The 16,459-nt window shown below is 32.2% G+C and overlaps 1 protein-coding gene across 1 annotated transcript in view; it reads left to right on the forward strand.

The window, feature by feature from the left end:
* LOC126880875 (uncharacterized) overlaps positions 1 to 16,131 on the forward strand; it is a 31,589-nt gene extending 15,458 nt beyond the window's left edge. Inside the window, exon 4 of the mRNA XM_050644947.1 lies at positions 15,984 to 16,131. Coding sequence (XP_050500904.1) covers positions 15,984 to 16,131 — 148 coding nt within the window. The remainder of the gene's footprint in view (positions 1 to 15,983) is intronic.
* Positions 16,132 to 16,459: the final 328 nt, after the last annotated feature.

Consider the following 16,459-nt stretch of genomic DNA (forward strand, 5'->3'; position numbering starts at 1 on the left):
CCGGTAGAATATACGTGTAAAATTTCATTAAAATCTGTTCAGCCGTTCTCGAGTTATAAATGGCGTAACTAACATAACTCGACTTTCTTTTATATACATAGATATGTGAAATATTTAAATGACTATTAAAAAATAACTATTAAAGATAAAGAAGTGAAAATTTAGGATTGTATGTATATTTTGGTTCTATATTGTATAAAATTAAGAAAAAAGAGTTTGTCCAAAAAAATTTAAAAAAATTTCGGGTGGGCAAGCCCCCTTTTCACTTAGGTAGACTTAGGTAGCCACTTCAGAAACCATCCCGGGTTAATGCACAATAACTTTGATTAAGGTCATAATACGATCAAATGCATAGTTTGCGAGTCTATAAGGTACATACATACATACATACATACATACATACATACATACATACATACATACATACATACATACATACATACATACATACATACATACATACATACATACATACATACATACATACATACATACATACATACATACATACATACATACATACATACATACATACATACATACATACATACATACATACATACATACATACATACATACATACATACATACATACATACATACATACATACATACATACATACATACATACATACATACATACATACATACGTACATACATACATACAAACATTCATTTTTATTTATATAGATTCTCTATCTGGAACAATCCTATTTTCTTAAATAGACGTCGCGGTAGTGTCCTAATGGCAGATTCCAATCTATTTTTAAAATTCTCATTAAAAAGACAATCTCGTTTCGTTTTGATTTAGAGGCGGGCACGCATCTACACTGATGAAGTTCTAAACAGAAACAGCTGTCTGTAGATTGTGCAGATATAATTTTTTTTTCAATTCACTTATTTTTGTACTTATACCGGATGAAATAAAAAAATGTTTATCTTATGAAAGTTTGAGATACTCTGTAGGGAGGACGAGGTACAAATATACATCGGACGAGGTATACATCGGAATCGCATTGTACTCTTATGTTTTGTGAACATTTTGTTTTTGAGTATCCCTGATATCTTCAGAAACAAAGAATATAGGTGGTATTAGTTATTGACGTGTGCTTTGACTGAAACCAAATTAAATTAACAATAAAAAAATAAAAGTTAACAAAAGTTTAAAAACAGCAAGGCACATAACGTAAACAGTTTTTATCGACACCTATAAGAGTTATTTGTTGACCAGGTAAACGGTATGCACAGCGCAATATAAGAGATACGAGATTGTTTATTGGAGGCTGTGTGATGTTTTGAGGTGTAATTTCCTTGAAAGTAAGTACGGATTGGTGTGTACGTGGAGGCTGTTTAAATAACAAGAGGGACATTACACAGATTTTTTTTCTTTGAACACTCTGGTCGTTTCGCACTATATATAGAAAATAATTTCATTTTAGTGGTATGATAAGTCATGGCCTCCTCACGTATCGTCCGTTAACAGACATTAAAGAGTAAATCCGTCTAGTTTCTCTGTTAAAAGATATCAGCGAAATTAAAAAAATTAAATGTTCACATAAATGAGACTACAACATAATATCGATGTATATTGTATAATACCTATGTACATTTTCCTCCCTACAGGGTGTCTCAAGCTTTTGTTTCGGTTAAATCCGTCTTTCAACGAAATCTATTCTTTGTTCTTTCATTATTCTATTCATTTCATTTTTGTACTATCTTCATTTAGCGGAACTCATTCAAATGTTAGAAACGCCCTTGAATCATTCAAAAATAAATAAATGTTATTTATGTGAAGTATCAGTTTTTTATTAATAATTTACAACCAAGTTAGTGACAATTTTTTTACATACATACATACATACATAATCGAAAAGCTCTTATACCCATAGATGTCGAGGTGTACAAGCTTTCTTAAATTTTGTCTACAAATTTTGTCACTCTCTTCTGTCTCTAGCTAGTACGTTCTCCTCACTCCATGTCTTCCCTCTACGGTTTTTTCCTATTTTTCTCGCTTCCCATATCTTCTTCACCTGTCTAGTTTCGTTCATTATGATCATGTGTCCCCATAATTTCAGTTTCTTTCCTTATGCTTTAACCTTTAACCTTTAGTGATTTCGTTTCTAATTCTTGTCTAATGTCTTCTTTTTTTCGTCTATCTGTTTTCTAACACCCAGCACTTTCCTCAAGTATTTCATTTCACTTGCTTGCAGTCGCTATGTTTGTCTTTCGTCAAACACCCAGTTTTCTGCCTCGTAGGTTAATACAGCTTGGTACACTGTTTGGTATACGATCATTTTAGTTTTTGTTGTTATTTCTTTTCTGTTCAAGAAGTTTTTGTATAGTGCATGATATAATCTAGTTGCTGAGTTTTTTCTTGCACCAATCTAGTCTTCTTGTGTCCCTTTGTTATTCAAACCCATTCCTTAGTACTTGAATACTTCTATCTGTTCGGTTATATTTCCTTCAATGTTATTATTTATTTTTGTGCTGTTTTTTGTTACTACCATCACTTTAGTTTTCTTGGTGTTTACTCTTAAGTTGTATGGTTTTAATTCTTCTGTACACATTGTCATGTTCTCTTGAAGGCCTTTTCCTGTTTTTGCTATAAGAACTATATCATCTGCAAATACACATGCTTCTAATTTGACTACTTGCATATTTCTGTATCCTGCAATATATTTTTTTTTGTTTTTGGTCAGCAAGCTTTTATTAATTTGTCCATAACGCTTATAAAGAATAGTGGACTCAATAGACCACCCTGTCTGACTCCATCGTTATTTTTGGAGATTCTTGAAGTTCTGCTTCTTGTTCTTACTTGGTTATTTGTATTTTCATGCAGACTGCATACCACCTTCAACAGTTCTTTATCTACATTATTGTTCTCTAGGCTCTTCCAGATTCCTGCCTGTCCACCATATCCAACGCCTTTTTCATATCTAAGAGTGCAAAATAGATTTCTTCTTTTGAGTCTAGAACTTTTTCAATTATTTGTGGCAAAGTAATATTGTGGTCTTGTACACTGTGCGCTTATCAAAATCCACTTTGTGCATCTGTTAATCTAGGTTCTACCATCTTATGTAATTTACTTTCTATTATTATTTCGTATATTTTTAATCCTGCGCATAATAGAGATTCCTCTATAATTTTCGCAAACTGTAGTATCTCCTTTCTTATGTATTGGCAACATTTTTGCGATCTTCCACTTCGATGGAATCTTTTTAGTTTTCCAGGCAATATTTAGTATTTCCAGCAATTCTTTCTTTCCATCTGGTCCTAGGAATTTTAATAATTCTGCATCTAGCTGATCACATTCTGGTGCTTTACCTACTTTAATTTTACTCAAAGCTTCCTCGAGTTATTCCATATGTATTCCGGATTCATTTCATTCGCTTATGTTGTCTGCCTCATTTTCTTTTCCTTTATCAATTTTTTATTTTCACTATTTAGTAGCCCTGTAAAGTATTCTTGCCAACGCTCGATAATTTTTTCTTCGTCTGTTATGATATTTCCCTGTTGATCTTTTATTTGATTAAGATTTACTCTTTTTTGTTTTTTCATGTTTCCCAGTGTTCTGTAAAATAATTTTTTTATTTCCTTCACTATTTTCCTGCATTTTTCTTCAAAACTCTTCCCAGTTTTGCCTCGTTGATCATTTCTTTACTTTATTTTTTTGTATTTTGTACATATCATATGTTTGTTGACTTCTACTTTGTAAATAATTTTTCCACAATTTTTTCTTTTCTTAAACTTCTTTCTGGATATTTCCGCTCCACCAGCTTGTTTGTTTCTTGGTATTACTACTTTTACTATATCCAAATATTTGTCTTGTCACTTTTAATATTAAATCTTTGAATTTATTCCATTTATCCTCTTAAATTCGCCTTTTGTTCCTCTCTGTTGCAGTTTTTGTATTTGCTTTTCCGTTTTTTCCACATATCTTATTTTCTTCTATATATTATAAGATTTTTACAACAAAAAAGAAGTGTTCACTGTTCTACATACAAACAAGCAGTAAAGGGTTAATATACTAAAATTGTAATCGAATATCTTAGCACAATAATTAGAGACAAAGTGTGACGATTCAATCATCATAAGTAAGAAACTAGCAAGGAGGTTCTCTTCAAAACTCTATTTGTTTTCTTTCACAAAGTCCACAAACGAATTACCTTGATGAATAGCAAATATTTTCACAAATATTTCTCTCGAAGTTCCTATTCGAATCGGAATACGAGAATACGCTGGAAAATGTTTTCGGTTACTTACTTCTTGTTTTTCTTTCATTCAGATGGATTTTAGATAAAGTTAGTGACAATTTTTTTACCAAGTTTTACCAATTTTTTTACCAAGATTAGCCAATTAGCTTTTCTTAATTTCCGTGTTAGCAATTAATGTTTAAAGTATAAGTGTAATTGAATAAATGCATATGTAAGTAAGCAACGGAAGTAAGTAAAGAATATTTCTAAAAATATCTAACGTTTCAGACTCCACATTTTGCCAAATATTGCTTTGGGAAAAAAATTTGAGTTTGAATTAAATTGTAATTTTAAAAATTAAACAAACTATCTTATTAAAAACCACCTTAAAGACATCAACAGTAAAGTTACAGATTACAACAAGTCATTGGTATTAATATTTTAGTCTGGGCAGATTATCGGAGAATAGGCCGTTTTTGGGAAAAGTTATTTACCAGCAATTTTATTGCTGGAATTACTGGTATAACTGTCAAGTGTCAAGTATAAGTCAAATTATTAATGTAAACATTGTTAAATCAAAAGAACAATTTACTGTTTTTACCATTCTGCAAAGTACAGGGTGCTCTATAAATAAACGTTATAATTTATAGATACTTACGTAATAGATAATAGAATATTGTATAGGGCGTCAATAAGTTATTTTATCAATGACATACCATGACATCACTTTTATTTTTCCTCCCTAAGGAGGAAAAGTACTTTTCCTCCCTAGAGAGGAAAAGTACGACTTTGTTCCCTACAATCAGGTCAGGAAAAGTATACTATCGGTAGAGGTAGGTGGAAAAAATGTTACCAGACCTTGTTCACTCGGCTAGAAAAACGCTATGGGGATACCCATCTATAACAAGTATACAAAGCACAACTGCGAAGTAGAAGTCAACGATCAAGTGAGAATCTGCAAGAATTTGAAGCAGATGTAGCTCGTGTGGTGCGGTTGGCTTATCCGGAGGTGGAGGTGCCAGACAGCGTTTCAGAAGAAATTGCGGTAGACACCTTCGTCACAGTATAAAGAGGGAACCTCTATATACTGTGCCTTCGTCAATGGGTCGATAGAGAGTGAGCTACAGAAAGCTTTACGACTAGCAATACCGAAAGTTTTAAATGAAGCACTTGCTATTGCCTTGAATTACGAAGCAGCTAGCCAAGCTTTACGAAACAATTGAGTACTAGAAGAACTTGAAGTGAACTAGAAGTACTTGAAGGCGATAAGAGAAAAGATGAACGTTTGGAAAAAATTGTACAGAAAATGGTTCGTGAAAAGATGCCGAAGAGACGCGTGAAGAGGGCTGGGAGAGTTAGTTCTAATACAGATGCTCCCTCGAGACGGCCATGCGGTGAAAGTTATAATCACCGGCTTAAATTAGAGGAACAACTTTGCTCTGTGAGACGAACCACCGTAGTAATAAGCAATGGCACCCCAACAGTTACAAGACGCCCAAGAAAATGATTCATGTATAAAGAGAGTATTTGATTGGATGCGTCGATGTAAGAGACCTAGTTGGCAAAATATTAGTGCATGTAGTCCGGAAGTCAAGGCCTACTGGAGCCAATGGAATTGCCTGGTACTAAAAGATGATCTTCTGTACAGAACCTTTGAGAACGATGATGGTACAGAATCTAAGCTTCAGTTGATTGTACCTAAAATAAAGTGTCAGAAGTGTTGCGTTAGTTGCATGACGGTACATCAGGTGGGCACTTTGGTATTACAAAGGTAATGTAATGTAATGTAATTTGATGATACCGGAAATGTGAACTGTGTGCATCCAGTAATGGTCCAGTTGGTAAAAAGAAAGCACCCATGGGACAGTACAACGTTGGCAGTCCTATGGAAAGAGTAGCAATCGACATTGCATGTCCATTTCCAGAAAGCGATGCTAGAAATAAATACATCCTGGTAGCCATGGATTATTTTACGAAATGGACCGAGGCCTATGCATTACAAAATCAAGAAGCTGCTACCGTTGCAGAGGTAGTTGTTAAAGAATTCTTTAGCCGATTTGGTATTCACTTGGAGATCCACTCAGACCAAGGGCGAAACTTTGAGTCAGACCTTTTCCAAAACGTTTGTAAATTGATTGGTGTGAATAAGACCAGAACGACACCCCTGCATCGTCAATCAGATAGAATGGTCGAGAAGATGAACCGAACTATGAGTAAACACTTGTCCAAAGTTGTATCTGAACATCAGCGAGATTGGGTCCAGCACATTCATTTATTTTTGATGGCCTACCGCTCGGCCGTGAATGAAACTACAGGTCAGATACCAACCTGCCTGATGTTGGGTCGTGGAGTTCGTTTGCCCTGTAACCTGCGTTTGGCTGCAGACCTTCCGAGGAACATGTTGCAGGCGAAGAATATGTCGACCGTCTGAAGTTACGAATGAACAGCATTCATAAACTTGCCCGACAACACATCCAGATAGCCAGTGACAGAATGAAAGGGCAAAATGATTCTCGATGCAAGAATGAAAGGTTCGAAGTAGGTGATCTTGTCTGGCTTTATAATCCACAACGTCGTCGAGGCTTATGTCCTAAACTACAAAGATAATGTGAAGTGCCGCATGAAGTTAAGAAGAAAATAAATGACGTAATATACAGAATTAAGAAGTTGCCAAACGGTAAACTAAAAGTTATTCACGTAAATCGTCTTGCACCATATGCAGACTCGAATGAAACAGAAGAAGCACGAGTCCTCCAACAGGAGATGAAAGATGCCGCACAGCCAACTTTCAAGGAATTTATGTATAATTACGCCGAGAGCAAGAGTACCAGATTCGGCGTGACCACAGAAGTTCAGCAAGATCTGATTAGTGTCCCAGAAAACGTCTCTTTGGCCCACTGCGTTGCCCAAGACCTCGAGATGACTAAAGGAATCTGATCCGTATTCAATAGAAAGTTCGGCCACCTGGACGAGTTAAGAAATCAGCAGCCTAAAATCGAAAGAGTACTGCGATTGGAAGATGGTCCTCGATATTTGCTGTGTATGGTGACCAGAAAGTCTTATACGGACACGCCAAGCTACGAGAACATATGGCGTGCTCTAACTAATTTGAAGAAAATCGTGTGTAATTATGACATCAAAAATTTGGCATTACCAAAATAGGCCATGCAGTAGAAAATATGGATTGGAAGATTGTGAGAAGCATGCTTGAAGTGATCTTCAGAGAAGCCAGCCTACGAATTACTGTGTGTTGCATTAACCCAAAGATGTCATACCCTTCAAAGACAGTAGACTGTTATTTTTACTTAAAGGGTGTATGCAAAGCTGTAGAGTCCTGTAGATTCCGCCATCCTGGGTCTTCGTCTAGAGTTGCTGATCGGGACGTTCAGATCTTAAGAGGGGAGCAGTGTAACAAAAGAATTAATCACCGATCGCAAATAATAGCTCCAAACGGTTCCACCTCGACGTAAGTCGAGATTGTTCTAGCGAGAGCACGATATGGATGGAAGTAGTGGGGAGATACGTGCGGCAGATGTAAGTTGGCACAATAGCTAGAGGTGCCGAAGTCTAGAATACTCGAGAATGACGTTATTATATATTTAAATAGCAAATCGCGGTATAAGGAGTTAGTCTGTAAAATAAATTCGTTTGTACAGTTATACAGTATGTCCCTGTAAGTTGTGTCCATATGGAAAACTTTTTTATTATTAATTTTACGAAAAAAAGTTATTCTTTATAAAAAGCTCTGCATGGTCCAAAACCTAAGATTTAACCATCAAATATCAAATTTTTTGAATATTATACGAGGTATGTCAAAAAGTTTCAATTTCACTCAAGAGTAAAGTAGCTTTATTTTTTGTAATATTGGAAATTGCTATTATGAAAAGTTGTTTGGAATTAAAAACTATATTCTAATATGTAATTACATCCTTCTAACTGAAAAATTTATTTTTTGAGAAATTATGGATAACTCATTATTTTTTCAGTTATTTCAATTCTGATAATTCTTTTATTATTAATTTTACGAAAGAAAATGATTCTTAATAAAAAGTTCTGGTTGGTCTAAAACTTAAAATACAATCATCTTATATCAAATTTTATCAATTTTATACGAGGTATGTCAAAAAAGATAAATTTAGATCAAAATAAAGTACCTTTATAGTTCAGAATATTTCAATTAGAAGGATGTAATTACATACTGAAACATAGTTTTTAATTCTAAATAACTTTTCATAATAACAATTTTCGATATTGTGAAAAATAAACGTATTTTACTCTTGAGCGAAATTCATATTTTTTGACATACCTCGTATAAAATTGATAAATATTGACAAACGATGGTTGTATTATAGATTTTAGACCATGCAGAACTTTTTATTGGGAATCACTTTTTTTCGTAAAATTAATAATAAAAGAGTTATTTGAATTAAAATAACTGAAAATAATGTCAGTTATCCATAATTTTTCAAAAAAGTATTTTTCAATTAGAAGGATGTAATTGCATACTAGAATACAGCTTTTAATTCCAAACAACTTTTCATAATAGCAATTTTCAATATTGTGAAAAATAAAGCTACTTTACTCTTGAGTGAAATTCAAACTTTTTGACATACCTCGTATAATATTCAAAAAATTTGATATTTGATGGTTAAATCTTAGGTTTTGGACCATGCAGAGCTTTTTATAGAGAATAACTTCTTTTTGTAAAATTATAATAAAAAAGTTTTCCATATGGATACAACTTACAGGGACATACTGTATAAATAAAGTCGTATATAAATACGAACCGCTAGTTTCATTGTAATTAAAAGTTATTACAGTAAAAACCGCTACAATATGTTTTTTTTTTGTTGAAAAATGAACATATTTACTCGTAAATAACTCGAAAAGTATTAAGTACGTGAAAAAACTTTATAGAACAAAAGTTGCTTATAGTTAGTCTGTTTATCCATTTACAGACTTATTTTGAACATGTATTTTTTTACCCCCGAGAAGGGGTGAAAGTCACCCCCACTGCAAAAGCACACATTGGTACAATATTACTTTTCTTCTTTGACATGGTACCTATGTTTATGCCAAAGGCTATAGCGGGATAAGATGGTAAAATCTGCACTCGGCTGGATTCTTAGTTGGGATTGGGCAATCGAAAGTACATAATTCAAAAACCCCCTAACCAAATTTTTAGCTCCCTATGTGACCCCAGGTGTCCCCTATCGAAAAAAATGTGTTTTTTCGAAAAACATTTTTTTTGAGCGATCTTTTGCTTTAAAAAATGTGAAAAAAATTGTGAGTGTACATTATTATACCCAAAATCACACTGATTTTTTTCAGATTTTTTGGATCAAAATTGACGCCAAAAAAAATTTTTGAATTTTTAAAAAAATTTTTAGGTTATGTAGGTAATTTTTGGCTAGCGCCGACAAAATTTTTTTTAGTGTATTTTTTTCCGTTATTTTGAATGGCAGGGATAGTTTTGCCATTTTCTCGCCGGAAATTGCTCAAAATTCGAAAAAACCCATTTTTTTGGTTCCCCCCTCATATTTTTAGTGTTTACTGAGTCATCTTTTCTTTACAAAATCTGAAAAAAATTATGAACATACATTGATGCCCAAAAATATACTGTTTTTTTTTTCAGATTTTTTGGATAAAAATTGAAAAATTTTGAATTTTTCAAAAATTTTTTAGATTATGTAGGTAATTTTTGGCGAGCTCCGACATAATTTTTTTTAGTGTATTTTTTTCCGTTCTTTTGAATGGCTGGGATAGTTTTGCCATTTTCTCGCCGGAAATTGCTCAAAATTCGAAAAAACCCATTTTTTTGGTTACCCCCCTCATATTTTTAGTGTTTACTGAGCGATTTTTTCTTTAAAAAAACTGAAAAAACTTATGAACATACATTGATGCCCAAAAATATACTGGTTTTTGTTTTTCAGATTTTTTGGATCAAAATTGAAAAATTTTGAATTTTTCAAAAAATTTTTAGGTTATGTAGGTAATTTTTGGCTAGCTCCGAAATAATTTTTGTTAGTGTATATTTTTCCGTTCTTTTCAATGGCTGGGATAGTTTTGCCATTTTCTCGCCGGAAATTGCTCAAAGTTCGAAAAAACCCATTTTTTTGGTTCCCCCCCTCATATTTTTAGTGTTTACTGGATTTTTTTTGGAGTTTTTTTGGATCAAAATTGAGGTTAGAAAAAATTATTGAATTTCTCAAAAAAAATTTAGGTTATGTAGGTAATTTTTGGCTAGCTCCGACAAAATTTTTTTAGTGTATTTTTTTCCGTTCTTTTGAATTACTAGGATAGTTTTGCCATTTTCTCGCCGGAAATTGCTCAAAATTCGAAAAAACCCATTTTAGGTTATGTAACCCAAAAAATTTTTAGGTTATGTAGGTAATTTTTGGATAGCTCCGACATAATTTTTTTTTAGTGTATTTTTTCCGTTCTTTTGAATGGCTAGGATAGTTTTGCCATTTTCTCTCCGGAAATTGCTCAAAATTCGAAAAAAACCATTTTTTGGTCTCCACCCCTCATATTTTTAGTGTTTACTGAGCGATTTTTTCTTTCAAAAATCTGAAAAAACTTATGAACATACATTGATGCCCAAAAACATACTGGTTTTTTTTTCAGATTTTTTGGAGCAAAATTGAGGCCAGAAAAAATTATTTAATTTTTCAAAAAATTTTTAGGGTATGTAGGTAATTTTTGGCTAGCTCCGATATAATTTTTTTTAGTGTATTTTTTCCCTTCTTTTGAATAGCTTGGATAGTTTTGCCATTTTCTAGCCGGAAATTGCTCATAATTCGAAAAAACCCATTTTTTGGTTTTCCCCCCTCATATTTTTAGTGTTTACTGAGCGATATTTTCTTAAAATAATCTGAAAAAAATTATGAACATACATTGTTATGCCCAAAAACATACTGATTTTTTTTTAGATTTTGTGGATTAAAATTTTACCCATGGAAATTTTTTGAATTCTTCAAAAAAATCGGTTATGTAAGCCATTTTTGACAGACTTCGAAATAATTTGTGTATTTTTTTTTCGTTCTTTTGAATAACTGGGTTAGATTTGCCATTTTCTCTCCGGGACTTCCTCACAATTCGAAAAGAGCCATTTCTTTGTGTCCCCCTATGTGTGCACATAAACTCAATTGCATGTCAATAAATAACGATTTTTGATGTCAATAAATAACGATTTTTCGTTATTTTGAATAGCGTGATCAGGTTTTTTGAGAAGAGAAGGTAGCCATTTTGAGAAGAGAATATGCATAAAATACGACAAACTCCCTTTGTTGATATTTTTGCTATGTATTTAGTAGACAACCTTAACCCCTTAACTATAGGTACATGGCTACCTTAATTACATTATGTATTTGTATAGATCAATTCATAGATATTTCTTCGTCTTAGTTGTGTTTTCCGATTTCTCAATTGAAACTACCATATTAATATTACCTTTTGCGTATTTATTAATTAAGTTAGGTAATTGAAAGTTAATTTTTTGATACGCTAGAGTACCTATTTTAAAAAATATATCAATATTAAAAATATCTAAATATATATAGACATTATTAATGTTATTAATAAGTAATTATAAGTAATTAATAAGTAATTATTAAAAACGTTTTCACATCATGAAATATGCCATACATCTATAGGCAAACGTTTATTTTCAACTTATTTTGTTTTATTAATTTTACTTTTCAAAGGTGTAAAGTAAATAAAATTATTCGTTAAAAGTTACATTTTAAATAAGCAAACACGTTTGCACCGTAATCAAGTTATTTCCATAAATGTAGCTTACTAAATAAGTATGTGAATATCTACATATTACTATTTTCAATCCATAATATACATAGATAGAATAATAATACAATAATACTATATACAGTATATTTTTGGGCATCAATGTATGTTCATAATTTTTTTCAGATTTTTTAAAGAAAAGATCGCTCAGTAAACACTAAAAATATGAGGGGGGGGGAACAAAAAAAATGGGTTTTTTCGAATTTTGAGCAATTTCCGGCGAGAAAATGGCAAAACTATCGCAGCCATTCAAAAGAACGGAAAAAAATACACTAAAAAAAAATATGTCGGAGCTAGCCAAAAATTACCTACATAACCTAAAATTTTTTTGAAAAATTCAAAATTTTTCAATTTTGATCCAAAAAATCTGAAAAAAAACAGTATATTTTTGGCATCAATGTATGTACATAATTTTTTTCAGATTTTTTTAAGAAAAGATCGCTCAGTAAACACTAAAAATATGAGGGGGGAACCAAAAAAATGGGTTTTTTCGAATTTTGAGCAATTTCCGGCGAGAAAATGGCAAAACTATCCCAGCCATTCAAAAGAACGAAAAAATATACACTAAAAAAAATTATTTCGGAGCTAGCCAAAAATTACCTACATAACCTAAAAATTTTTTGAAAAATTCAAAATTTTTCAATTTTGATCAAAAAAATCTGAAAAAAAACCAGTAAATTTTTGGGCATCAATGTATGTTCATAAGTTTTTTCAGTTTTTTTAAAGAAAAAATCGCTCAGTAAACACTAAAAATATGAGGGGGGAACCAAAAAATGGGTTTTTTCGAATTTTGAGCAATTTCCGGCGAGAAAATGGCAAAACTATCCCAGCCATTCAAAAGAACGGAAAAAAATACACTAAAAAAAATTATGTCGGAGCTCGCCAAAAATTACCTACATAACCTAAACAATTTTTGAAAAATTCAAAATTTTTCAATTTTGATCCTAAAAATCTGAAAAAAAAACAGTATATTTTTGGGTATCAATGTATGTTCATAATTTTTTTCAGATTTTTTAAAGAAAAGATGGCTCAGTAAACACTACAAACATGAGGGGGGGAACCAAAAAAATGGGTTTTTTCGAATTTTGAGCAATTTCCGGCGAGAAAATGGCAAAACTATCCCTGCCATTCAAAAGAACGGAAAAATATACACTAAAAAAAATTTTGTCGGCGCTAGCCAAAAATTACCAACATAACCTAAAATTTTTTTGAAAAATTCAAAAAATTTTTCTGGCCTCAATTTTGATCCAAAAAATCTAAAAAAAAATCAGTGTGATTTTGGGTATAATAATGTACACTCATAATTTTTCACATTTTTTAAAGCAAAAGATCGCTCAAAAAAAATGTTTTTCCAAAAAACACATTTTTTTCGATAGGGGACACCTGGGGTCACATAGGGAGCTAAAAATTTGGTTAGGGGGTTTTTGAATTATGTACTTTCGATTGCCCAATCCCATCTAAGAATCCAGCCGAGTGCAGATTTTACCATTTTATCCCGCTATAGCCTTTCATGTCAATTTAAGCGGTTCTTTAAAATTTATATAGACCAGGGCTGAATTGTGAAAAAACGTCTGGTTTTGGATGTGAGAGGTGGCATTCGGATTTTTGCAGATAAAGTTAGGTGACAACTTCAATAATAATAATTGACTTATTCTCCTTCTCAGATATGCCCGGAACATAAATAAAAAAACTAAATGTATTTAAAAATTTCGAAAAACATCGCTTTTTCCTAATTTCTTTGCTTATAACTTTAAAACTATTCGTTTTGGAACAAAGTAATACAAAAATAAAATAAAGATAATTGAGTTTGGTATGATATAGAACTGGTTAAAAATATCTTAAAGATGACCCTTTCTGCACAATAGCAATAAATACAAAATAATGGGGCAAAATAAGCCTGTTGTTTTTCAATGTTTTTAACCACTTTGATGCAACTTAGAAACTTAGTAATTCGCTTAGAAAATGCATATGGCATATTTAAACCTTCTACCAAATTTCATTAAAATCGACCTACAGTAGGAAAAACGAAAGAATACCCATGAACGAACATATAAAACACGTTGCATTTTCCTGTCACGGTGTCACAAAGAAAATTGCCCAGCGCAAGTACATGTAATAATTATAATTACATGTACTTGCGCTGCCCAATTCTCTTTGTGACATGGTGGCAGGAAAATACAGCGTGTTTTATGTGTTCGTTCATGGGTAGTATTTCATTTTTCCGACTGTAATAGATTTTGAATACTAAATTTGCAATCTAAATTTTTTTAAAAATTTCAAATTTTTTAAAATCTTTCTGAACACAAAGTAGACCATTTAGAAGTTGGCTAATTTTTTTACATATGAAGAGGCGCTCTACCTATCTAACACACTTCACAGAATTAATTTCAAATTATTTAAGCGGCCTCAGCAATTTTTTTTTAAATTACAAACAATTTCTTGGCTGATAAACAAATAGTTCTGTTTAAAAATAAAAAAATTAATTTTTAGCAATGCAAATAATTAAGACCGGTATAATTTGACTTAAGCTTTCAATTTCTGAAAGCAGAATTGCTATTTTATTTTTTAATCAAAAGATATTCGGGGTCAAAAATTGTAATTTTTCGATTTTTTGAAAGTTTAACCGCGTTTATCTCGAAAACTATGCATCCTACGAAAAAACTCGTAAAAACATTTTTTGCTTGGAATTACCCAAAAAATAGAAAAAAATGTTTTATTTTGCGAAAAATTGCTGTTATGCAATTCCTCAAGTTTTTTGTTTATAACAATCTTATCGACATCCGGATTAACTGTTACCAAAAAAATTTGTGTTGTACTGGTCAAAATACGTATAAGAACTTGGGTAAGACCATTTAAATAAAGGAGGCCGTTGTACCCACTCCCTGGCGACAGCCCTAATTTGTTTATGAGCCAAAAAATTGTTTATAATTTTAAAACATTGCTGAGGTTGCTTAGATAATCCGATTTTAATTCTCTAGGGTGTATTAGATAGGTAGGGCGCTTGTATATATGTAAAAAAATTAGCAAACTTTTAAATGGTAAAATTTTTGTTCAGAAAGTTTTTAAAAATTTTTTAAAACTTTTTTAAAAAAATTTAGTTTGAAAAATTATTATGCAAAATCTATTAGGTCGATTTTAATAAAATTTGGTGGACTGTTTTTTAGCGAATTACGAAGGTTTTAAGTGCAACCAAAGTGGTTGAAAAATGAAAATCAGTCTTATTTTACCCCCTTATTTTGTATTTATTGCTATTTTGCAGAAATGGTAATAATTTAAGACATTTTTAACCAGTCGTATGTCATACAAAATATAATTATCTGTATTTTACTTTATACGACTTTGTTCCAAAATGAATCGTTTTAAAGTTATAAGCAAAGAAATTTAAAAAAATTCGATGTTTTTCGAAATTTTTAAATATGTATTTTTATTTTTTTTTATGAATGTTTCGGGCATATTTAAGAAGGAGCATAATAAGTTCATTATAATTATTGAAGTTGTCACCTAACTTTATCTGCAAAAATCCGAATGCCACCTCTCACATCCACCTCAAAACAGATCAGCCCTGGTCTAATAGGCTTTGCAATATTTTACTGTCAAGGAACGTACTAAAAGTAAAATGATACAAGAAAAAAGAGCTTTGTCGAAATTTTTCGTAGGGTTTTACTCGTAATAGTCTTTTATTTATTTTTTGTTGCTAATATTAAAGATATTACTTATATTATTACTTACTTAAGCCGTCCTCTTGTACCTTACGGTGTCGAGGTACTTATATTATTTTAAATAGTAAATTGTGTTATCCAAATGAAGAAAAAAATTGACATGCTTCTTCAATAGATTTATTGAAATATATACACAATGGCGAATAATACGCAAATTAAAATATTAATCGAGGCACTGAACTGCACCTTATTTGTCCAGCCCTAGCAAACAGATATTCGAATTCTAATTTTGAGTAATTGCAATTCAAAATGAATTTTCCCTGTCAGTCTGCCGACGAGACAACTGAAGGGCCAAACAAGGTCCGGCGAAGGGCCAGAGTATACTCGTCCTTCAGTAGCAATCAAGGGAACGGATCCCAATCAAGTGAGCTCTAAGACCTTGGCGGAAGGTGTCGGCAGTAGATCAAAGGCGTAAGCAATAAGGGCGTTAAAGGGCGGACAGAGGGCATCATTAGTCTGCCCTCTGCCGGCCACTGCGCTAAATGCCGGCCGTTTATCATACGGCCACCTTGACTAGCAATTTGTCATAGGATGCCGGACTCTACAAACACTGACCGGGTGGGCCAAAAGATGCCAGCGATACTCGACCATCAGTAGCGGACACAATATTAACACCAACTATAAGCTGACTGAAATTCAAATATAAGCCAAGTATGGATCGGTATATTTGGAAAAGAGGAAAAGAAACTTAGAATAAAGAATAGGGAATATTAAGTCAAACATTTAAATTTCACAGCCGTTAT

Source organism: Diabrotica virgifera, chromosome 2 (genome assembly GCF_917563875.1).
Source record: "Diabrotica virgifera virgifera chromosome 2, PGI_DIABVI_V3a".
NCBI classification, from domain to species: Eukaryota; Metazoa; Arthropoda; class Insecta; order Coleoptera; family Chrysomelidae; genus Diabrotica; species Diabrotica virgifera.